This window comes from Dermochelys coriacea, chromosome 6 (assembly GCF_009764565.3).
Source record: "Dermochelys coriacea isolate rDerCor1 chromosome 6, rDerCor1.pri.v4, whole genome shotgun sequence".
Classification (NCBI taxonomy): domain Eukaryota; kingdom Metazoa; phylum Chordata; order Testudines; family Dermochelyidae; genus Dermochelys; species Dermochelys coriacea.
The window spans coordinates 110,189,220-110,214,625 of NC_050073.1; the positions used below are offsets into that span (position 1 = coordinate 110,189,220).

General features: G+C 39.5%; 1 protein-coding gene across 3 annotated transcripts in view; it reads left to right on the forward strand.

Moving 5' to 3' along the window:
- Positions 1–25,200, forward strand: part of KIF26A (kinesin family member 26A) — a 134,804-nt gene extending 109,604 nt beyond the window's left edge. For all 3 annotated transcript variants that reach the window (XM_043516716.1, XM_038407528.2, XM_038407530.2), the window contains 11 exons: positions 7,024–7,233; positions 9,178–9,271; positions 9,752–10,014; positions 10,254–10,437; positions 10,756–10,915; positions 13,531–13,693; positions 14,313–17,700; positions 21,911–22,101; positions 22,578–22,598; positions 22,961–23,111; positions 23,776–25,200. In XM_043516716.1, coding sequence (XP_043372651.1) covers positions 7,024–7,233; positions 9,178–9,271; positions 9,752–10,014; positions 10,254–10,437; positions 10,756–10,915; positions 13,531–13,693; positions 14,313–17,700; positions 21,911–22,101; positions 22,578–22,598; positions 22,961–23,111; positions 23,776–23,954 — 5,004 coding nt within the window. In that variant the 3' untranslated portion in view covers positions 23,955–25,200. The remainder of the gene's footprint in view (positions 1–7,023; positions 7,234–9,177; positions 9,272–9,751; positions 10,015–10,253; positions 10,438–10,755; positions 10,916–13,530; positions 13,694–14,312; positions 17,701–21,910; positions 22,102–22,577; positions 22,599–22,960; positions 23,112–23,775) is intronic.
- Positions 25,201–25,406: the final 206 nt, after the last annotated feature.

Consider the following 25,406-nt stretch of genomic DNA (forward strand, 5'->3'; position numbering starts at 1 on the left):
ATATGTTTTCATATGAAAGGCTGTATATCGGGCTTTATGGGAGCTAGCATTGTCATCTACACAGGTGGGTTGTTTCTCTCTGACTCTGTGGAGCCTGAATTTTGAGCAGCCATTAGCCTTTGTCTGCTTACAAGTCTCCCTTAAATCTGTTCTGCACATGCATAAAATAGCCTTTTAAACTTTTTTTTTTTGCACACTTCAGCATCCTTCCACTTCATTTGCCATTAGATGGTAGAAGTGAGTGAATTTCAGCTTGCAGATGTTTGCTTTGATAACCTTTCTTTTCCCTGACTCCTACTGTTGGCTGACAAATAGATAAATGTTAAAGGAAAAAAACAAATTCCTGATTACTGTGAATCTTTCTCCTATCCTAACCACTGACATTTACAGTCCTGTTCATTGTTGTACATGGGGCAGGCACACCCTGACCTCATGCCACCCATTTCCAGGGCTTTCCAAATTATTTATTTATTTGTTTGTTAAATTCTTCATCTCCTGTGGCATATTCAGGATATATTTATCATCTTCTTTTCCCAAACACTTTTGATTTTAATAGGATTTCCTTCAGCGATTCTGCTGACCTCCTGATTCCTGCAGAAACATGAATTTGGAAAGTTCAGCAGTTTAATATTAACCCATGGTGTTCAAAACCCACGAGATCACAGAGTCAGTTAATTAACAAGATACTTGATTTGCATGATACAGAAGGCTTCATGCTTAAAGAAAAATATGAGTTATGTGAATGTATAGTGTTTTATGTGTGTATTTTGTTTTAGTTTTGTTTGTAGAAATCAAATGGAGGTACAACCCGCCCCCCCATTCTTCTTCCTCCTCCCAATCATTGCCAATACTGAAACCATCTCTCTCTAGATATATATTTATATCCAACTTATAACATTTTTTCCTACTCAGTGACTTATAGTGACACTGAAGAGAACAACTTTATAAAAAGTGACAAGAGAAAGAAAGGAAGCCACTAGAAACGTTCAAACCTCAGCAGTATTACTATATGAGTGAAAATGTCAACATATGCTTCTTTTAAAGGAATATAAAGTTGGCAAAATCAGATTTTCTATGCATTCCTATAGGGTTGGCTCTGAAATTCTGCAGCAACCTTTGTGTGCTGTTTGTGTGGTCATTGTGAGTACTGCAAGGGAGTGGGGTGTAAAATAGTTTTTTATGGGAATAAATTAGCATCCCTTCATTATTTTTATTGTCCTCATCTTTGCTCAGGGGCTTGGCTCTCTCTTCTTGTTTAATCCACTTTCTGAGGCCTGAAATGAGTATTCTGGAGCTAATATATCTTGTCTTTCTTGTCTTGTGTTTGTCTCTTCTGCTTTTTTCTCTGTCTGCTGTTATCTCTCCTTTTGTCTCCCTTTTCTCTTTCAGGCCAACTTTCTTCCCTTCCTACTTGTTCCCTCTATCCCACTTCTAGACTCACTGACTCTCTCATATTTTTACTACTCCATCCAGTGTGCCATTGGTAGTTAATATCCTTAACTGCCTCATTATAGCCTCTATAGTGTACATCTGGGATGTAATTCCAGAACCTGAAATGGACGCTGGTGCACTTGACTCTAGTTAATTTTAAATTAACCTACCTACTTTTAAATTAACCCAGTTGTTACTTGTTTGGTATGCAAGTCACTGCTGCACCAAGGTTGCGTTAAATCACTGCTCTTGTGAAAATATTTAATTTTGTAAGTGAATAAATGCATTTGACTGTATTGCAGGTATGATTGCTCCAATTCTACATTTGCTCAGCCATCTGTGTGCATAACCAAGATGGGACTAAGGGATTAATGAATTCTGAAATATGTATCTCGTGCTGAAAGATGCATTTGCTTTACTTTTCTGGGTGGTGATGGCCTCAGGTACTGAAACGTGGGTTTCTCCTTCACTCCAATTGATTGGGCAGGCTATATCCTCATGATGTCTTGTTTAGCTCTGAGGCAATGAACTTGGGTTGTTGGGGTATCATCCACTCTCCTAGTTATGGCTCAATGTTTTTTGTGACCTCCAAGCTCCTTCTTCCTGTGTTATTTTCTTTAATCTTCTCCACCCCATGTCCTCACATCTAGATGACTCTCTTTCCACTGGGAGTGGCTCTCTCCAGAGCACAGCATGCTGTTCCCAGGAGAGTCAGATGGGGTCACACATGAGAGATTCAATGGACTTAATCCTTACAGCAAGGAATATGCTGCCTTTCTAGTGCTCCTAGATCTTGCCTGTCATAAACTCGTATTCCTACACAATAAAGAATTGTACTTTTGGTAGACCAGTAATTGTGAACCTCACAGGTCTCTAGGTGAGTTGACATAAACCTGCTCCTGACCTTCAGTCTCTTGAATCTGGGCCTCAGATGTTATATGAAACCATGTAACATTGTGCTGATTCTCATTGTGCCTCCTGTTATTCTACATGCCCTTATCACTGCAGTATCTGAGCTCCAGGAAGATGGGCACAAAGAACACTGGAGTGGAATCTCAGGAGGAACAATCTATAAAGAAGTAGAATGTGGGGTTGCTGGAGGACTCCTGTACTAGGCAGTCAGGATAGCATTATTTTCCTTTGTTTCTAATACCGTATTCCTCTTCCTTCTTAAGCTGCATCTGTATCATAGCACAACCCTTGCAGCTGAGAATATGGACCTTGTCAAACAGGCGGGTTCTAAACTAGAGGACATGGAGAAAGATACATGTAGCAACAAAGTGTTCTGTCATGCTCCCAGAAACACATGCCCGCATCCAAGATTAGCCATGAATCCCTTCCTCCCATGTGGCTGGTCCGTTACTATTGCAGTCCTTGCTCATGCTGGCGAGTGTTTACACAAGCAGTTCTCTTCTACTCCCCAGTGAAGTTAATGGGCCCACCCATATGAGTAAGAGTTACACAGTCTAGCCGTACATTTTCAGGTGTATGGCCTTTCAACAGTGATGGGTAAGGCGTAACTGGAGTAAGGCACAGCTGAAGTAAACAATCACATTGGCTGTCATTTGGATTCAGATGTACCTGGGAATGGGAAAATGTGGTTAATCTGAAGTCAGTAGTTTTCTGCACATACACAAAACCAATTGTTACAGACAAAACACTAAAAAAGAAGGCACCTTCCTCCTCCATTTCTCTTGAAAGCTTACTTTCACTTTAAAAATGAACATAACCCCGGAGACCAGATAGATGTAGAATCTGATCCATTATGCTGAGAGATTTCAGTATCCTCTGGCTCCAGAGAGATGGACTTGAAAGGCTGACTTGATGCATGTAGCTTTCTGAGGGTGAAACCCGGTTTGCTTAGGGACTAGCATGCTGCTACTGGAGGTAACTTGCTGCTGAGGTCATGAGCAAACCAATTTTCCTTTTATACTGGCCCCTCCTGCGATAATAATAGGTCTAAGAGAGAAAGGAAAATACAGTTTATAGATGCATTTTGAAAACAGCATACATTTTAAAGTTCATTTTAATCAAGTAATTTTGAAGTGTGGTGGTTTTGGTTTTTTTTTTTTTTTCATCAAGAAGGTTATTTACTGAACATCCTGGTGATATGTCAAGGTTGAGGGAAGCACTCTAGCACACAAAGCTAGCTTCATGCAGCTTTTACGGGGAATCAGCCTTGAAGCTGTCACCTGTAATGCACTTTCCCTTTTGAAGCAGCTGTTTCATTTATTTTAAGGTTCGCTTATTTTCTAGGACTGTCTTTTCATATTCAGATCAGTACCAAAGAGAGAAGAAAGCAAAGCTTTGAGATCAGGAGCCCACTTACCAGGGTTAACATGTTTGTAGGCTGCAATATTCCCCTCCATGAAGCCTTGTGTAAAGTTTACTTGAAGGGCCTATAAATAGTGAGTTGGGGTTTGTTTGTTTGTTTTTTTTTTAACCTCTTCATTCCTTTGGAGAAATAGAGGAAAGTTTTCAGGGCTAACTTTTGAAAAATAATTCCTGTGATGCCAAAAATGGGTATTAACACCCCTGTTTGAGTATACAGGTGTGCCACATGCAATTTAGTGTTCTGAACTGATTGTGCTATGCAAAATAGAACTGCAGGGCATCTAAACAACCTCCAAAATACCTTAGCCTCAACAGTTAATAAGGACACAGGCCCCAATTCAGCAGGATACTTAGGTATGTGTCTAACCAAGTCTGTCATTAATCCCATGGGCTTTGATTACCCGTCTTCACCTCATAGGGGACAAGGCTCTATCCTTCCTCCCTCCTGTCCTTGCACTGCAATCCTAATAATGGCACAACCTGCTCAGTTCTCCTGCATATTGGACTGCTTGGGTGCCTTTCTGAGCTGCAATCCATACTGAAGCTCTGCACTGCCCTCAGCACAAATGAGTGTCTTAGCCCTGGTCTACACTGGAGTGCGGGGGGAGGGAGGATCGATCTAAGTTACACAACTTCAGCAATGTGAATAATGTAGCTGAAGTCGACGTATTTAGATTGACTTATCATGGGGTCTTTACCTCAGTGAGTCGACTGCTGCCGCTCCCCCATCGACTCCACTGCACCTCTTGCAGTGGTGGAGTACAGGAGTCGACAGGAGAGCACTCGGGGGTCGATTTAACGCGTCAAGACTAGAAGCGATAAATCGATCCCTGCTTGATCGATCACTGCCCGCCAATCCGGCGGGTAGTGTAGACGTACCCTTAAAGGCATAATCTGGCCCTTTACGTTTTGTTTCAGCATCAATTTAAATAACCTTGGAATGGCAGTTCATTTTCTTTTTGGCTGTTCTTTCTTTGAATGAAAGGAGAAATGGCTGGGGTTAACTGCTGTTTACACAGAACAAATGTAATAAAAAGAGCCAAAATCTTTAAAAAAAAAAAAAAAAAAAAAAAAAGACATAAAGAACCTATGCTAATGTTGTAAATAGACATAATTTGTTAACAACATTATTAGAACACTGTAATAAACTAGTGTTGGAAAGCCTGGAAACGCAAAGCTAAGGTCAAAGTCAACAAACAATTGTCGAACATTAGCAATATCCCCAGTCAGAGTTCCACAAGTTTGACTTTCTTTTCCCATCCATCATTCAAAGCTGTCCTGGTGTTATATCTGAGTCAAATCTGCAGATTACAAGTGTGTGGTATATTTGGCTTGGTATGTATTTTGGATGGTTGATCAGGTAGATATTTAGGCTCTTTGATTCATAGTGGAATGGTTGCTAGCAGACTGTTACACCTGGATTATGTATGGATAATTAAAAGGAGGAATGTTTGGTTTTTATTTACTGTCAATGGGTCTTTTGAAGTGGAGCAGGCTCAGGATTGACGCCCATTGTACAACTGGGCACCTGGGGACAGATGCTCAGATGGTGTAAATTGCCCCAGCTCCATTGGCTTCAATAGCATTATGACAATTTACACCAGTTCAGGATCTGTTCCATAGGGTAGAATTAAACGCTGACCAGCAGTGGTATCTCATACATGGCAGGATTTTCCTGTACTTGGATTAGAACATAACTCTACCATTCTGCTTATAATTTAAACATGTCACACAATATACATAGAGTCCCACTGGTGGAGCATGTCACTTCTCTAAGTTTGAATCTGCTAGACAGTGGGGCACTGAAAATCTAGGGCCTGCTGTCCTGCATCTTGTGTAGTCATTTGTACCTGTGCAAAGAGTATGTAAAAGACAATAATGCTTCCGGTCTCCAATGAAGACCCTAGCAATGAGTTATAGCTGCGAAAGGCATCTGACCATGTGGGTTACAGCAACAGCACTTTTGTATTGGAGGAATTGGACTTAAGATATGTCAGTAGTTAGGAGGAGAGAAAGTGAGAACTCCCAGGACTTGTTTCGTAGAACATCTTGTTTCATTCTCGGTTTATTCAAACAGCTGTTCAGGAAGGATTTGTCAATACAATAGGTCAAAAAGTCTGAACATTAAAGTCCTGATTTACAAAAGGATCTTGCCACATTCTCCTTTTCTGTGGACACAATTTTTCATTGAGCGTTGATTGTGCCTGCAAATCAGATGTGTGTGTGTGTGGGGCGGGGGGTGGTGGTGTAGTCCGTTGGTTCAATGATGACATTTTCATGCTCTCTCTCTTTGTGGATTCTGGAATGACTCTGAAGTTCAAAGCATGACACGCATGCTCGTGAGCGGATTGGGCAGACAAAGTAATTGGTGAGCGTCTTGGTCATTATAGCAGTAATATGATGCTTTTCCCTTGCAGCTAATGATCGATATTTCTGTCCTTTTCAAAGGCTTGAAAAGCTCTGAGTGCTGTGTGTTGCCATGCTGATCTATTTAATTCAGCCTTCTCAAGATAATCTGGTTTTATTGCACCAAAGTGTGTGGTGTCTTTGATGCTGTCCTTGTAGTGCTTCCTGTCCTTGCAGTGCTTTTCCTTGTAGACACTTGATTTCGGTGTCCTTGTGCCAATTCTCCATAGAATTTTTCTCTCAGGAGTTGATATTCAGGCATCCTAATGATGTGTCCAACCCAGTGTAGTTGGGCTTTTATCAGCATGGCCTTGATGATTATGGCATTTGACTTTTGGAGAACCTCCAGGTTAGTAATTTTGTCCTGCCAGCGGATCCCCATAATGGCACGCAGAGACCGCATATGGAAGGCCTCTAGCTGTTTGATGTGCCATTTGTATGGTGTCCAGGTCTCACAGCCGTAGAGGAGAGATGTGAGCACAAAAGCATTGAAAAGTTTTATTTTTGTTGAGAGGGTTATGTTGTGGGATTTCAGGACTTTATGTAGCTTTCCTAATGACTGAGAAGCTTTCAGTATCCTGTTCGTGATCTCTTTGTAAAGACATCAGACATCTAAATGGTAAAGTGAAAGTGCACCCTTTTATAATTAATTCATTGCAGGCACAAGAGTGGAAGCCAGTGCTGAAAATCTGGCTGTAAGTATATGGAGAAGTCATTCTGAGTCACAGAACTGTTAAAAATGTACAAAGTTTTGGGAGCAAGGAATAGTTTGGGGGGTGGGATACTACACAATTATTTATATTAGCTGTAAGTAGGAACTAAAGCTGTCACTGTCCTTGTAACTACTTGCAGGTGAAGGTGATGGTGAGAATTTGTCCTTCTCAAGGACCACATGACACGTCCGAATCCATGTCTTTTCTAAAGGTAGATCCACGAAAAAAGCAAATCACTCTTTATGATCCATCTGCAAGTGGACCATCCAACTTAGGTCACAGGAGAGGAACTGTTGCTGTCCCAAAGATGTTTGCCTTTGATGCAGTATTCCCTCAGGATGCTTCTCAGGTACTGGAGATAAGCATTTAACTCTTAACAACTCTTCCTGTGGGCACATCATTTAAATTCATATAAGAGTTCCTTGTTGCTTCTGGGAAATTTTGTTTGAATGAGTAAGTATAATTCCTGGGAAAACATGGTAATTAATGGACAGTAGATAAACTCTCACACTGTTTCAGTTTAGCCCAGAAGTGAAGCTACATCCCTGGAGATAAATTTGCTGAATGAATACTTTCCCTGTATTTTTAGTGCTGCTTAAAGTCACAGTCAACTTGAAATTTACATTTTTAACTGAATATGTTGTAACCCCTTTTAAATCAATAGGAATAGTCAAAACCATTGACTTCAGTGCTTTGCTACCTAGGGACAGATTTAAGCATGTGCCTAAACTTTAGTGCTTTGCTGAGTCGGGACAATGGTTACAACTAACCCCATAAAATTACTATAATTGAAAGAGGGCAGGGAAGATTTTTATTTTTCTCTCCTTTTTAAGGTTTACATTTCACATTTCACATCACTTCCTGAATAGTCGGTTTCACTGTTTTGTTGACCATACATGCCCTTCTCCAGGCCCTGCCAGGTGTGTGCTTATGCACGATAACAGCAGTAGAGCTGAAACTGAACGGGCAGCAGGCAGACATGTGCACAGAAGGAAAGGGGATATTTTTGGTGAGGTTGTAGTCAAGACCACCCAATGGGAGCAGAAAAAAACTTATAGTAGATTTAAAACAAAGGATTTTTAAAATAAATCTGGACATAGACCAACCTTTACATAGTTCTCTATCAGAACATTCAATTTTATGAAACTCCAAATAATTCATGTTGAGAATGTCACTTTGCAGCTTGAATGAACAAGACAAATTTTGGATAAAAAACATTTTTCATCCTTTTTATCTCTGGTATTGGAGCAGTGAATAAGCATATTGCGGTCTTAATGTCTGGCAAGTGCATAGAAAAAGGCGTAACTATGCACTCAGATAGATGCACAGGGCAATTGCAAATGCACCAGTAGTGCAGCCCTCGTGACCAGTATAGTCTATTTGTACTGAAAGTTGCAATAATCTGTGTGGGTGGTTGTGCACAGCAGCTGCTGATGGTTTGGGTGCTGCACATGTAGTACAAAAAGGAGATGAGGTAAAATTTTGGCCTGATTGAAGTCAATGGCAAAACTCCCATTGTCTTCAGCTGGGACAGGATTTCACTCTGGTCCCTGGGCCAGACTCTTCAACACTCTCTTGGAGGGCCTTTGAGGTAGCATTTCTCTGCTGTTTCAAGGTGACTAGAATCAGAGTGGCCAACTTCCACCTGCATCACCATTGCTATAGGCAGGCTTGCTGGCATGTAACTATGCTCATTGTTATTGGTGTATGGCCTTATATGTTTATGCCATCAATTGCTATATTTAATAAATCATGGTATATATATTTCAAACCCTTATATACACTGATAAATTGTTTTTAGTACACTTAGGGAATTTAGCGAATTCCCTTTATATTATTCCCAATTATATTATTGTTTTCATAGTAAATGAAAATCAGATACTTAGAAATTCTTATTGAGGGATCTTCAATGCATTTTCTCTGTATGAATGCCTTTTTAATTTCTACAAGCACTCTTTGGCTAGCTTCATTGCACTGAAGCTGTTACTGTTACTGAAAACCCTTGGCTAAGCTATTATACCAGCAGCAAGCTTGGTTGGATAGTGTTCAATTGCTACATTAGTCATAGAATCGATATTCCAAGGGAATTGGTATAATAGAGTTGAAAACTATTTTAGGCTGTTATAGCAGCTTTTATTTTTTTAAAATGGAACATAGTTGCTAAAATAGTAGAAATAATGCCATAAAAATGGGCAAAAGTGTTATGCTTCAGAAATATTGAATCATTCTTTTCATGTAGGAGAGAAGTAAAGAGTGAATTGTGTAACTTATTTGTCTCCAATTGTTCTTTCAGGCTGAGGTATGCTCTGGAACAGTAGCAGAAGTAATCCAGTCTGTTGTGAATGGTGCAGATGGTTGCATATTTTGCTTTGGTCATGTCAAGCTTGGTGAGCTCCCAAATTCGTTACAGTTAATTACTATGTCAGTCTGGTAATTACATACTGTCAGCTTCTGGAACAATAAATCTGGAGTATACGAATAGATTAGAATTTCTTTTTAATTAGCTTTGCAAACTTATCATGGTTTATTTCTACACTGGGATCTTAAATTCTAATTTGAAAAGGTAAAATGTAACATCAGATTAGCTTATGTAGGAACAAGCTTTTAGAGGCATGTTATGTTGAAAATCAAAGATCAGAGATACTTTAAAAATTAATTTGCTTTGGGTCTGAGTTACAAAATTGGCAAAATTAATTGAATAAATACTAACTGATTAATAATTAAATACATACAAATCATTTTTGCATTTGTTATCCCGAGCTATCTGTACAGCACATGGCATATAATGTAAATTGGCAGCTGCATAAGAAGAAACTGTTTTATTCTTGAAAGATAAGGTTTTTTTTATATTTTTCTTTCCTTTCCAGGTAAATCTTATACCATGATCGGCAAAGATAACTCCACACAAAGCCTTGGTATTATCCCCTGTGCAATTTCTTGGCTCTTCAAGTTAATCAATGAACGCAAAGAAAAAACTGGGACTCGTTTCTCTATTAGAGTATCTGCTGTGGAGATCAGTGGCAAAGATGAAAACCTTAAGGATTTGTTAGCTGAAGTAGCCACTGGCAGCCTTCAGGATGGTCAGTCTCCAGGGGTTTATTTGAGAGAGGATCCGATATGTGGAACCCAGGTATAATGGCTATCGCAACATAGGCTTTTGAGCCTGACTTTCCTCTGTTTTTTATTTCCTTTTATCTGACAATGATGATGACAATTTTTAAGATGGTAAAATTTTTTATTGTCTTTAATATATAATCCCCACTCCCATGGTGTACATATTTGTTTCTCTTATCACCCTAGAGATTTAGTATGATCAGCAAAAAACATTCCCCCCTGGCTTAATTAGTCATTTTCTTGTTTATATTCAAGCTTCAAAACCAAAGTGAGCTTAGGGCCCCGACAGCAGAGAAAGCTGCCTTTTTCCTTGATGCTGCAATTGCTGCCAGAAGTACCAGTAAACCCGAGTGCGATGAAGAAGACAGGAGGAATTCACACATGCTCTTCACTCTTCACATTTATCAGTATCGCATGGAGAAGAGTGGCAAAGGAGGAAGTAAGATCAGTCACTCCAAATTCGATGTATTTATTTAGTTTGAAATTAATATTTTTACATTTAGATTAAAAATAATATGCAGTATACTAAAAAAGAACCCCACCAAGCCCCCCAAGCAGTTGAGAATGGACACAAACTGTGGTAGATGTGGCTAATATCTTCTTTGTTCAATTCATATGTACCCCCATTAATATTTAATTCAGGCATTACCCCACACTGCATTAATTATTTCTGTCATTTGAATAAATTCTGCATAGATAATCTGGTGTGAGTCCTTTTGCTCAGGTGAATGTGTGTATAAACGTTGTTTTGTTTTAGTGTCCGGAGGACGGAGCCGTTTGCATCTGATTGATCTAGGAAGCTGTGAAAAAGTGCTGAGCAAGAGCCGAGATGGGGGAGGTTCCCTGTGCCTGTCTCTGTCTGCCCTGGGCAATGTAATTTTGGCCTTAATTAATGGTACTAAACATGTACCATACAAGTAAGTAAATTACTGTGTACATTGCCTTAAATATAGCTAATTTTATCTTGCAAAAAAATTATATCAAGGGCCTGCTAATCTATTGCACTATGTCAATGGAAGTTTTGCCAGTCACATATATGACAACATATCTGGCCTCCAGTACAGTTTTTATGACATTTATGACAGGTTTCAGAGTAGCAGCCATGTTAGTCTGTATTCGCAAAAAGAAGCGGAGTACTTGTGGCACCTTAGAGATTAACAAATTTATTAGAGCATAAACTTTCGTGAGCTACAGCTCACTTCATCGGATGCATCCGATGAAGTGAGCTGTAGCTCACGAAAGCTTATGCTCTAATAAATTTGTTAGTATCTAAGGTGCCACAAGTACTCCTCTTCTTTTTATGACATTTATGTTCATGTAGTATATGATAAACCCTTACTGGGATGATTTAGTTGGGGATTAGGTCCTGCTTTGTGCAGGGGGTTGGACTAGATGACCTCCTGAGATCTTCCAACCCTGATATTCTATGATTCTATGATTTTAGAGTCCCATAATGTGGTGTTGGTATGCACAGTGGCCTGAAAAATCATATGCATTGTGGCATATACCTATGTTCGATGAAGGGTGCGTGCCCACTTTGAAAAAATTGCAGAAATGTTTTTCTTTTTTTGTGAAATGTTGAAACTTTGAAAAATTTTGGCCAGCTTGTTGAAAACCAGGGGACATTTTATTTTCCTGGTTTTTTTTTTTCAAATTTAGAAGTCTTGTTGAAATTTCAAGAAACATCAATCAGCTTTACTGTACATGTAACAGAATGGTGAGGATCGTATCAGTAGCGCTATAAATAATATGCCCCGTTCAGCAGGTTGCACATATGTATGTTTCCAAAAAAACCTGTGCATTTAAATAAATTTAGGACCATATTCTGTTCCTGTGTGGAAAAGGGAATGGTAACTTGACCAAAGTGAGCATCGATGTGTGCTTTATAGAGTGTGCCTGGCGGTACTGTCATGGTGAGGGAATACATTCACATCTGCAGGAGACTCAGTCTAAAGAGGACATCCCTGCCACAGACATCACTGGTAGAATTTGGTCTTTCGTATCAGAGTTTAATTGCTGCTTGCTATGATGAGTTGTAAGTTAGTGTCTCATTTATTTGTCATGTCATTTCACATATTTATCCAGTGCAGAATATTAAGCAGGTGCTCTTTCATTTTGTATTAGGTGAAAGCAGGTGTTTTCCTTAGGCCGGTTGCCAGCTGAGTGAACGGACTAGAATAGTGAATGGCCAGATCCTCAGGACCAAGCCCTTTGCCACCAAGCCCAGCTCAGTGAGCAAAGACGTAAATATGACTTCCTGACACAGGCCACTGGGTGCTGGGCCAATTCTGAGGAGCAACTTATAGCAGCCTCAGGAGTATTCTAAGTTGTGCCAGTTGCATACAGCCCCAAGTAGCTTTTCTGGCATCTGTGGCATTCCAGAGCATAATGACTCCTCAGCTGCACTGGCTATGGCTGAAGACCATGTTTGCCATGTACCATCTGGTGATTCCCCCAGGGAAATCCTCGGACAGCCGGTTAAACTAATTTCCCACCGGATTTGTGCTGCCAGAGCAGAGTGGGCAGAATGGAAGCCAGGATCTGGCCCTAAATCTGCACCTAAGCCACACAGAAGAACTATAGCAAATGTCATAATTACTTCAGTGCATGAGCATTGTGATATAGCTGCATCCACCCAAAAAGATGTGCACGTTATGGTATATGTGAGCTTATAGCGACATCCATAGCCATAGATCGGGCTATAAAACATGTATGAGTGTTTGAGTAATCAGACTTTTCAAATAGGTGGGCATTTAAGGCATCTCTTTTCTCCGCTGGAATAGTGGAACTTTCAGTGCACTGCTGCATCAAGCAGTACAACGTCCAATGGATGGCTGTATTGTCACTTACTAAGGGGAAGCTTTGTGGAATTCTTTCTTCTCCATGCTTCAAGGTGTGGAACTGGTGTATGGGCTCCCTCCTCTGTGAAGACTAGGAGGACAGGAAGATTTCTTTGCATCATGCTCTGGGTCAGAATGCCCAGGTCATGGTCTCTTTTAAAATGGCAGAAAAAAATCAGGTGGGGCAGGGCTTAAACATATCTTTGATGCCTAATAATGTATTTGTTAGGGTATTCTTGACTGTGTCTGTTCAGTAATATAAAGTTATTTTATTTCTTGTTACATGAACTGTTCATCTGTAGGTCATGTAGGTTAGGTAACATGGTGATGATGCATTCAAAGTACCAGAGATTAGCTCTAATGAGATAAAAAGATAGTACTTGTAAGCTGTTTGGGTAATACTAAGTATCATGATGAACTCCAGTAAAGTAAATAGTTCTTGGATTTGCCCAAATTAACAAAGAATTTACGCATCTAAAAATATGCAGGTAGAGGAATAAATTTGGTATCTCTGTGTATATATGCTTAGACATGTATTAAATATGTACAGATCATGTATATTTCAGATCTACCTATACCATACATACATGTACACTATAAAAATGAAACCATAATACTTGGTATTTTAGAAAAGTCTGCAAAAGGAACTAGAATTCTTTTAAACCATCTAAGTATTATTATTTATTACATAGGGACAACAAGTTGACTATGTTGCTGAGAGAATCATTTGGGAACATCAACTGTAGAACAACCATGATTGCTCATATTTCTGACTCCCCAGCAAATTATGCAGAAACTCTCATGACAATTCAGCTTGCATCACGAATCCACCGAATGAGAAAGAAGAAATCCAAGGTTGGTGTACAAGCAAACTGCAATTAATTTAATTGAAAATTTATTCTCTGAACCCCTTGGTGGGGGAATGTGGGACTTCTAAATAATGAGGACTAATACAAAATGCATCAAAGCTTGGTAGAGAAATTGACAAACGTGTTGGCTCTAAGCTGTTGTTATTCCACTTGATTATTAGTCCTGAAACATTTGTGTTTTAATTTTATGCAAACACATATTCACATACATATACACACACACGCACATAGATATTCCTTTGATTTTATGTGGGATATTTGCAAAAATTCCTTTGATATTATGTGGGGCTACTGCTAAAGGTTCAATTTGTTTTAAACTTAAAACAATAAGGAAAGAATGTAAGATGCTAAGATTGAAAGACAACATAATATTTTGATGTTATGAAACTTATCTGTGGTAAACCTATTAATATAATAATTGTATCGTGTTTAAAATGTATATAGATAAGTTTTGTTATTTAACTTCATATTGTAAAGGTTTTGCACTAGACACAATTGCGGTTGATGGTGAAAGCAAAGCAGAGTACATAATGACCCCAAGATTTCCTCTCTTACTATAAATACATTTAATATTAATAAATATTTTCTTTTTTTATAATTAATAGTATGCATCCAGCTCATCTGGAGGAGAAAGTTCATGTGAAGAAGGCCATGTACGAAGACCACCTCACTTGAGACCCTTTCACCCAAGAACTGTAGCACTTGACCCTGATCTTCCTGTACCGAGTATTTCTAGTGATCCTGATTATTCCTCCAGCAGTGAACAATCTTGTGACACTGTCATCTATGTTGGTCCAAATGGTGCAGCTTTGTCTGACAGGGAACTAACAGATAATGAAGGGCCTCCAGAGTTTGTTCCCATAATTCCTTCCCTTAACAAAAAGAGAAGCAAGGACAACTTTGCTATTGCTAGAAGTTCTGACAAGGACCATTTTAAGTGCAACACTTTTGCTGAATTGCAAGAAAGGTTAGAATTCATTGATGGAAGTGAGGAACCTATAAAGTTTGCTTGTGGAGAAACACCTGTTGCATCAAATTGTAGTCCTGTGACAGTGACAGAAAATGTGCAGTCTAAACTGATAAATGAAAAACCATCTTCTCCATCTGGAGCGTATAAAAAATCTGTTCCACAGGAAACAGTGTCTCCAAAAAAAGGACATAATCTTTATTTCCAGGCTGCTGTGCAAAGGGGTGGCAGCTGTCATGAAAAGAATGCCCCTCATGTCAAAGCGGAACATTCCAAACTGCAAACCAAAGCTGAAGGCAAAAAACTGGGCTCAGCCTCGGATGGCGAGAAAGAGAGAGACACAATCACAGATTCGCTGAAATCATCGAAATATAACCCTACTAGGAGTCGAGAGCAGAGTAAGGCCACAGCTGAACCTGTAGTGAAAGAAAAGTCCTCATATGTGAAGAGACCTTTACCAAGCCCTGCACCCCCACCTCCACAACAGAGAGATCAGACCCTCAAGTCCAAAGAAGCATGTTCAGAGTTGGACAATAGCAGTGCAATCCGGACTCCTCCTGTGGGAATGAGTAAGCAAATGGCTAGCAAACCTGAGCACAACTTGGTAGGAAGCACATTTCTAGTTGGCAGTAACACCCAGAATCAATCTGGCGCTATCGAGGTACATAGTTTCCACTCAGCATTCAAAGGTAAATGTTTTGACCGGGATATACTGACCACCACAGTGACTTTGCAGCAGCCTGTGGAGCTGAATGGAGAGGACGAGCTTGTTTTTACAGTGGTAGAGGAACTATCCATCAGTGGAATTTTAGATAATGGAAGGCCTTCCAGTATCATTAGCTTTAACAGCGACTGCTCCCTTCAGGCTCTTGCATCAGGTTCTAGGCCGGTTAGTATTATTAGCAGTATAAATGATGAGTTTGATGCTTATACCTCACAGGCAAGCTCTACTGGTGTAAATATTGATATTGTTTTGCCCTTTGCTGAGGATCCGTTTTCCAGCAGCAGACGTTCCTCCATCAGTTCTTGGCTTAGTGAAGTTAGCATTTGTACAATTGAAAGTGATGGAGCCCAGTCCAGTGACAGTTTTGTTGCCCAGTCATCTTACAGCTGTAATAAGACCAAGGAACCTTTTAATTTGGATTTGCCCAATGTAGCCACCCCATTGAAAAGCTCCCTGAATGACAGTGGATTTTGTTTCTCAGAGCTGGAAACTGAGAGTATAAGTTCTAGCAAAATGTCTTCAGGCATCAACAAAAGCCCCCAAACCTCTGAATTAACCAAAGCATCTCAGATGAAAAGTGCTTTTTGTGTAGCTGATCAGCCTATAAAAGTTAAATCTAGCAACTCTCGAGGTACACCGATGATAGAAACAATACATTCTAGTCTTCCTAGGAAAACAAAAACTACCTCATCTCCGACTCACAATAATGTCACTGTAAGCTACAGGGAACAGCAGAATCCACACAGTATTTTTGAAGATCCGTGGCTGGTGCGCATGGATAGTCACTTGGAAGCAAAAGCTGCAGAATCTCGGCTGTCTCCAAAATCTCACACATTTGGTACTGATAAGCAGCCAACAAAAGCTGCCCAATACTTCAGCAGTGCAACCAAGCCAACTAAGTCGCAGACTATGCTTGCATGCTCTCAGAGGGTTGTAGATGGTTGTGAAATGGCTTGCAAATCTTCCAATGAAGCCACTAAAAAATCTGAAGCAGCAATGAAAATGCCACAGCTTAAGAGAGGAGCTACCACGCTGGGTGTGATGCCAGTAGCACACAGTAATAGTGCTCCATCAGAAGGTGTGAGTAGGGGAAGTTCTGAAGCTTCCTTTGCTGTTGGCAGCCTGAAAACATCCCTGGGAAAGAAGACTCTGCCACAAAAGTCAAGCTTGCTACCTAGGCCAAATGGGACCATACCTCCAACACCTCCTGTACGTAAATCAAGCCTAGAGCAGAAAAATGTGGTGGTCACAAATAGTGGAGGCAAAGCTGCAGGCCTAGACTGTCCTAGAGTTGTAACAGCAAAAGCTGAGGAAGAGGCAGAATTGCGATCAAAAGCTGGATCTTGGGTTAGTGAAAGTACCAGCAGTAAAACAAGCCTCAAGGGGGACCATTCTTTGCCTAAAATGACTTCAAGTTTAAAGACTAAGGCATCTAAAAATGAAGCTGTTCATCGATATGAGAGTCACGTGTCTCTGGAAAGGTGTGATAGTCTGACATCGGTTGGATCCAAAACAAACACAACTAGGGAAAATGGCAACGCTAGCATCAACAACAGTAGAATGGGACGATCGGTCCCACGGCTGGGAGTTCCCCCTGTAGCTTCTACTGTGACTTCACCACCATCACATACTGCACCTTTACCCTGTAAAAACAGCCAGGGAAAAAGTACCACTAACCAGAAGGCTCAAGCAAGTGGAAACAAAAACCGCAGCCTTTCTACCAATGGGTCAAAGTCGCTTAGCTCCTCTGTAAAATCACTGACTCAGTCTATTGGAAAAAGCTCTAGTATTCCTCCAAGTGGGAAAACAATCCCTCGATCTATGCAGGGCATCAACAACAAACCTGGCAGAGGAACTATTATGGGGACAAAGCAAGCAATTAGGGCAGCCAACAGTCGGGTTAATGAACTGGTATCTGGCAGTTCTGTCAAAATGGGGCATTTCAGAGGCTCCACAGACTCTGATAGCGGGAATGACAGTGGTATTAATCTCAGCGATGAAAAATCACAAATTCCAGTGTTGCCATCTCCTTACAGCAAGATAACTGCGCCCCGGAGGCCTCAGCGGTACAGCAGTGGGCACGGCAGTGATAATAGCAGTGTTTTAAGTGGAGAACTGCCACCAGCAATGGGAAGGACAGCTCTTTTTTACCACAGTGGTGGCAGCAGTGGCTACGAAAGCATGATTCGTGATAGTGAAGCAACAGGCAGTGCCTCTTCCGCACATGACTCAATGAGTGAAAGCGGAATGTCATCACCAGGACGCATGAGGAGTTTGAAGTCCCCTAAGAAAAGATCGACAGGTAAAAAATTAATATGACTCAGGCTCGCATTTTCAGCCATCTTAGAAATTAATTGATATTCTCCTCATATTTTAGGATGTTGAGTTTTTATTGTGGTTCTTAAGTAAACTGGTAGGCCACTTAGTTTGAATTTAGATGCCTAGCCACGTTAAAGATATACATATGGATAAAAGATGCACTAAACTGTAGATGAATGCTGTTAATTCATTACAAAATTATAAGCTTTGTAGTTTTTAAAGCAAGTTTTAAAGCTAAATTCTGAAAGAGATAGAAGCCTGAGGCCTGGTCTACACTGCGGGGTGGGGGGTGGGGGGTGGATCAATTTTAGTTACGCGACTTCAACTACGTGAATAACACAGCTGAAGTCGACGTACTTAGATTGACTTACCGTGGTGTCTTCACTGTGGTAGGTCGACTGCTACCGCTCCCCTGTCGACTCTCGCGGCACTGGAGTACAGGAGTTGATGGGAGAGTGCTTGGGGATTGACTGATCGCATCTAGACTAGATGCGATAAATCGAACCCCTCTGGATCAATCGCTGCCCGCCGATCCAGCGGGTAGTATAGATATATCCTAAGTAGTGTAATTGTTTTTGTTCAGAGAGGTGTGACTTACGTTTGTCCTAATTCTTCTAAATCCACCACAAAACCAGAGTGATTGGCTGTTTAACAAGGGCTAAATTCTGCCACCTTTATTGACCTTCAATGGCATTTACTTGTTGGTTTCATTGATTCTGCTTGTGTGGGTAAGTGCTACTGAATGAGAGTAACGGCTTCAGAATCAGGGTTCTAATGTCCAAGTTTTGGAAATAGTTTTTACTATTCCAGCCAGAAATACCATGTTCATTATTGGGGATTCACTGCAATTCATGCAATGATAGCTCCTGACTGAAAGGCTGCTCCTGCAACCTTTAACTTCTAGTAGCACCATGTGTGTGAGTAGGGTAAGAACTACTCCCCTGAGCGTGGGCTTGCTGAATCTGACACTTCAATTGGAAAGGTTTAATTATTGTAGTCTCTGTAGGTGCACATGATACTCACTTGGGCCAGCACAACTAAATGAGTTAAACTGATGTATATGTTGTTGTGCTTTCTGGTCAAAGCAACTGAATTGCTTTGATAGGCAATAAATCAGTTCAGAGACCTTGTGCAACACTTGCAGCAGTTCTTTTTTCATAGCACATGAACCTCTCCTACAAATCAGTATTAACAGCTGTGTAAAGTTGCACACGTATTGAGAAGGCATTACTCACTAATGGATTTGTATTTGTTTTTGCCCCAGGAAATGCTTAGAAGGTCTTTCAAAATGACAAATTATTTCTTTTTCAGCTGAAATTGTCTTCGTTGGTAATTTATACCTTACTTTTTGAATGTTCCATACTCTGACCCACTACTATATTTTATACATGAAGAAGTGAGACTTCATAGGAGTTTTATTCAATATTGGACAAACAAGAAAGGTTTGATAGACCCATTATTGGCCTAAGTATTCAATAGGAAATGTTAGCCATGTTCCCAGAGTAACTTAATACTAACCTGTCAAAGTGGATTTGAGACTTGCTTCTGCTGGATTTTAGCTCTTAGGAAAGCAGTGCTAGAGAAACTCATCCTGGGAACTGATCCTACTCCCATCAAAGCCAATGAAAGCATAGTCCTTAATCCTTCAACCCCTTCCATGTAAGTAGCCCCCTATGTCCACATGGAGCTCTAATGACTTCACGTTGGGACCAGTAGGTACCATGAAGTTCATCTGCTTGTATGCGATTGACTGCATCTGTTTATTGACTTCAGAGGGGTTCCAGCTACCGGAAGGCAGTTGCAGGATTGGGGTTGTAGCTCATGGGGAGGATCAGGCCTGTAGTTGTGACACAGTCAGACTGAATAACTTGAGGTTGTGGAAAGGATACCCTGTTGATTACATACCCAAAATAGACTAAATTGATGTGGCCCATCTGCCTGGAGGTCCCTTATTTGCAAGGATTCGTTTATTAAGAATATTTATACCAGGTAACTCCTTAAGCACATACAGCAAATATCTCACTTTCAATGAGGCCTGGTGAGCTTTTACCTCTGTTATTGACCATTCGTAAAGTTTATAAAGTAACTGACCTGATCTCATGGCACTTGACTCCCATGTAGGAGACCCAGGTTTGGAGATGGCCTCAGTCATACTCTTCTAAGCAGCAGTGCAGTGTTGCCCTCCTGATGCACTCAGCTGTGGTCTCAAGAAGAGAGGCAATAATTATAAGATGCCATGCCTCTGGTTTTCTCCCATGAGACTCCAGACACTGAGGATAATTTTACTTCACTTCTCCTTCAAAGATTCCGTCCTGTGATGGGAAAATTTTGGAAGCAACTCCTTTCAAGGAGTGCAGTGTTCCTCTGAACAGCCATTAAAAGGGAGTCACTAGAGGGTAATGTACATTTCTCCCACTGAGCTCTGAGTCAGCAAGCATGAAGCTGCTCACACTCCCCATCACAAAGCGACAAAGAGCACAAGCCGTAATATCACTCTTACACTTCAACTTGTTTTTGGTGTCATTGGCTCCGGTGATCTCGGGATCAATGCCACTGGCTTCGGTTTTGCCTGAACACAGCCTGTACACTTGTTGGTTAATGACAGATGCATCACTAAGAACTAGTCTTTCAAAAAGTAGAGGGTGACATATGACTGAAAAAAATGTCTGCATCAATGCACTCAGCTTTGTATGGGAAAATACCTGCACATGCCTAGCTGCCCATTTTTTTATGTGTACAAGACAGTCTCTGCCTTGTGAAACTTTTGCCCTGATGCATCTTGGTAACAGTAAAAAGAACAGGAAGACTTGTGGCACCTTATAGACTAACAGATTTATTAGATCATAAGCTTTCATGGGCTACAGCCCACTTTATCGGATGCATAGAATGGAACATATAGTAAGAAGATATATATCTATAGGTATAGATATATATACACACACAGATAAGTTGGAAGTTGCCATACAAACTGTGAGAGGCTAATTAGTTAAGATGAGCTATTATCAGCAGGAGAAAAAAACTTTTTTAGTGATAATCAAGATGGTCCATTTAGACAGTTGACAAGAAGGTGGGAGGATTCTTAATTTAGGGAATCTTAGACTGGGAGGGAATCTTAGATTCCCTAAGTTAAGTATCCTCACACCTTCTTGTCAACTGTCTAAATGGGCCATCTTGATTATCACTACAAAAGTTTTTTTTTCTCCTGCTGATAATAGCTCATCTTAACTAATTAGCCTCTCACAGTTTGTATGGCAACTTCCAACTTATCTGTATGCATATATATATCTTCTTACTTGGTAACATTGTTGTTCTTAAATCTGGGAGACCCTTGTTAAGTGGCAAGTGAATTGCCTGGTTCCCTGGCCTTTGCAGCTCTGTTGCATTGTGGAAGTGATGTGCTTGGACATGAAAGAGGAGAATTACGGTTGTAGCATAGCTAGTTGCTGCCCTAAATGCCAGAAGCCTTCAACTCCCATAATCCCACATCGTCTTGCAGCTTGGATGCTGAGTTTAGAGGAGGCCATGTGCCAGTCCAGTTGGCCAACAGGCTGTTGTTATGGTAGAAAAAAAAGGGGGGTTGGTTATGCAATGGGGTAGAGTGAGGGTGGTTCTGTAGAATGAAATGGAGAACCTCATCTGAACAAATCTTGCTTAGAATTAATTTAGGCATAGAACAAATAGCCTGTCAGAATCATCAAACGTTATCAGCCTCGTCACATTACCTAGTTGACTACTTTTGCCAGAGTGAAAAAATGAATGAGATCATACTTGCTCACAAAAAAGAAATGTACTCATTCATGAAAGTGGGCAAACAAAATTTAGGAAGGCTGGCATAAGGAACTGATGCTTAGATGGCCCTTGGGAGAACTACTACTGCTGTTTACCACCACTAAACAAACAAGAACCATGCCAAAGCCCGTCAAAACAGTAAGGCCCAGATCCTTAAAGCTATTTAGATGCCTAACTCCCATTGATTTCAGATTGCAGTTAGGTCCCTAATAACTTCAAAGATCTGGCCTAACTGCCTTACATTATTAAAAGAAAAGGATTAAAAAAAAGCATTTTCCCCCAAAGTATCCTGAAAACCTATATATTTTCTTCGTGTTGTCATATTTTGCAATACACTAGTACTCCTAGGTTTTGGATGCATAATGTCCCATGTGATGCAAATACTTTAAAAAAAATTATTTAAGGTCTCCAGCGTCGTAGACTGATTCCTGCTCCATTGCCTGATGCTACATCCCTAGGAAGAAAGCCCAGTGTCACTGGCCAGTGGGTTGATCTACCACCTTTGCCAGGCACTTTAAAAGAGCCATTTGAAATTAAAGTTTATGAGATTGATGATGTGGAACGATTACAGCGACACAGACAAGAGGAAACTGAGGTCAGTACATATTTTACAAGAACTACAGACAACTTAAATTACAATATACAGGCAGAATCACTGCTTGGATGTTAGTTTGGCATTCAGGAAATTGATTGCAATTAAAGCACTATAATTATTAATTTTACAATTCATATGTTGGGGTGCCCTTAACGTAGAAATTGAAAATAATTACTGTCTACAATTAATTGTGTTCAACATGACTGATGGCATGAACGGAGAATACCAATGAATACATTATGAGAAGACTTTATAATCTTAGCCTGCCTGATGAAACTTTACAGCCTCTCTCTACTACAGGGTCGTTAACTCTTTATGTAAATGACATAAAGTATCCTGGTTAGAATTCTATTAAATCAGGGATATTGAAAGTTTAATTTACTTGTAATTGGAAAACAATTCAGTTAATTCTATTTTGGAGACCAGAGTTCTGTATTCTACTGATGCCTTTTTTTCCCCCATTTTTTCCAAAATAGCCTTTCCAGGATGTTGAAAAGGTAAGAATGCTTTTATGTAACTACAAATTCCTATGTCTTAATGTTCTTAAAGAGTTCAGTTTCATTTAACATGATTAGACTGTGTTTATTATTTGCACTAGTGGAGAAAATAATTTCTCTACAAACAGTAGCAATTTCAGAATATATTAGAGATGTATGTTAATTTAGAAAAGTGCAATAAATGCTTAACTGATTGCGGCATGCTGTTTCTGTAGATTAGAATCCATTCATGCATACTTCAAGTACAGGGGAAAAAAAACCCTGTTAAATGTTACAATGTAATGAGGTGGGTAGGATTTGGGTGGTGCTGACAAAGGACAGGCTAGACAGATTCATGAAGTGCTCTTTCTGTGCCTTTAAAGGGTCTGATGTATTTCAATACCAAGCTGAAGATTTTAGAAAGGCGCCATCAGCAGATTAGAGAAGTGAAGGCAAAACATGAATGTCTGAAGGAAGAGTTGGAAGAGACAAAGTGCAGATTGATGATGGATCCAAATAAGTGGAAAGAAGAGTGTAAGTATTTCGCCAAAGTCACTGTGAAGTCCAGATTCAGCAAGGAACTTTTGCACATGCTTAACTTTAAGTAATGAGTAACTTTAACTTATTTAACTTTAAGCATGTGCTTAATTTGCTAGCTGAATTGGGGCCTTAAAGAACTTTGCACAGCAATGAAGTTTGGTATAGTATGGGATTGCTTTGCAATACTGGGGTACTGTAAGTAGAATTCAGAAACTAGCAAAGCAGTCCAATCAAAAGAGAGGCAAAACTATACGAAGACTGAAATAATAATAATAATAATAATAATAATAATTAATAATAAGTATTTTATATAGTGCTTTATAGCCATAGAGGTATTTTATACCAGGGAATAAGTATTATTAACCTCATTTTGCAGATGGGAAACTAAGATGTTGAAATCAGAGCCTTATTCCAGCAAAGCACTTAAATATATGCTTACATTCTTCGCTAGATTGGAGCCTAGGGCTGGAATTCTGACTCAAGTGAAGCTAATGGCAAAACTCACTTGAGCTGAATGAGGACAGGATTTTACCCTAGGACTTTGTTTCTTACGTGATAACACCAATTACTGCTGACTGAAGGTGTTAAATTCTGCATCTGAAATAATTTTTTATTGTAGACAGTTTCTCATATAAACATTTTGGTTTTTCGCTAACAGTTGAGGTGGACCCTCACCTTGATAAGGAGTCTCAGGAGTATCTGGAGGCACTGGAACAAGTGACAGAGGAACTAGAGCAGTGTGTTAATCTGTGCAAGTCACATGTCATGATAGTGACCTGTTTTGATATTGGAATGATATCCGATGTGCAAGATGGAGTTCGAGAAGTGGAAGTTTGAAGGCGGTTTTTCAAGGGACTTTAGGAAGTGGAGCCAAACTGTCCAACACGAAGAAGAAAAAGGATTAGGAAGTGAAAGTGGACATGTGAAGACTTAAAGTCACAATGAATGTTGTAGAGACTGATACAGATGAGGAATTGGAATGTTTATAAATCATTATGGTGCCTCTACGTGACCTGAACTGTACAAAGATAAAAATAGAAATAATAAACATTGTTTCTAACGGAGAAAAGCAGAAAAATCTAGTATAAACCAAGACTTTATAAAACAAACAGAAAACAGTGAAAGTGCCTTTAAAATTCATTTGATTTTCATTTTTGTATTTGGTGCTAGAATTAAAGCCAGCAAACCTAAGCAGACCACAAAATGTATTCCTATGAAATATTTTATACTGTATAGTGTATTTATGACTATATGTAAAAAAACCAACATTGTAGCACAAGCAATAAGTAAATTATGTTTTCATACCTGAACTTGCCTTCTTGTTTAATAGAAAAGCTGTTTTATGTAGCAAAACTAAAATTGTATTATAATTGTTTTCTTGGTTAGGATTCAAGATATTTTTATGAACATTTATCTATTGAAGAAGTGTATTATGGAATTTCAAGATGATTGTTTTATGTTCTGTTTTTGTATTATTCCTTTTTCAGGTCAAAATAAATGTTTGTGTTCCATTTATATATAAATATATATATAAAACTGCTTAACTACTTCCTTGGTTACTAACCCCTGTTTTCATGGATCCGATCTTTTTGTTGTTAACCGAACTCGAGGAAGTCTAGAAGGGCATTGTGGTTTGTTTTTCTCTGACTACAGGAACTGAAAATTATGTTTATTACCAAAACCATAAAACAAACAAGCAAAAAAAAAAAAGAAAGTTTTTGTAAATTTTAAGTTAGGTCCATATTTTTATATAGTTTTGACTATAAATAAAGGTTTTTGCATTATGAACTTTTAAGACAAATAGTATATCTTTTTACAGTTTTTCTAAGGAAGGCAAACCCTCAGGATCAAGTTTATACATGCTGCATGAGATTTGTGCTTTTTTGAAGGAGACCACCTAAGCGTGGAAAGTATTGATAAATTTGTTGCCAAGCGAATACTTTTGAAAAGGTTTAATAGTGTATGTAATATCACATTTCATAATGAATCATATTTTCTGATCATTTTGCTTTTTATGGGTTTTTTCAAATCCTTTGTACAAATGTGTATAACAGCTTGCTTCAGCTTTTATCTGTGAATAAAAGATGCATCTATTGTTAAGACTGCTTCTTATTATTTCCATGATTTTCTCTATGATGCAATACAGTGTTAGGAGTGCAAGGCACAATTATATAGGCATTAGGTACTTTAAATACATCTTAAAAATCTAATGATGCATGGCTTTCCCCGGTCATTCAGGAAATCTGTGGCTATGCTGGGAATTGAACTCAGTTCTCTGAATCCAAGTTT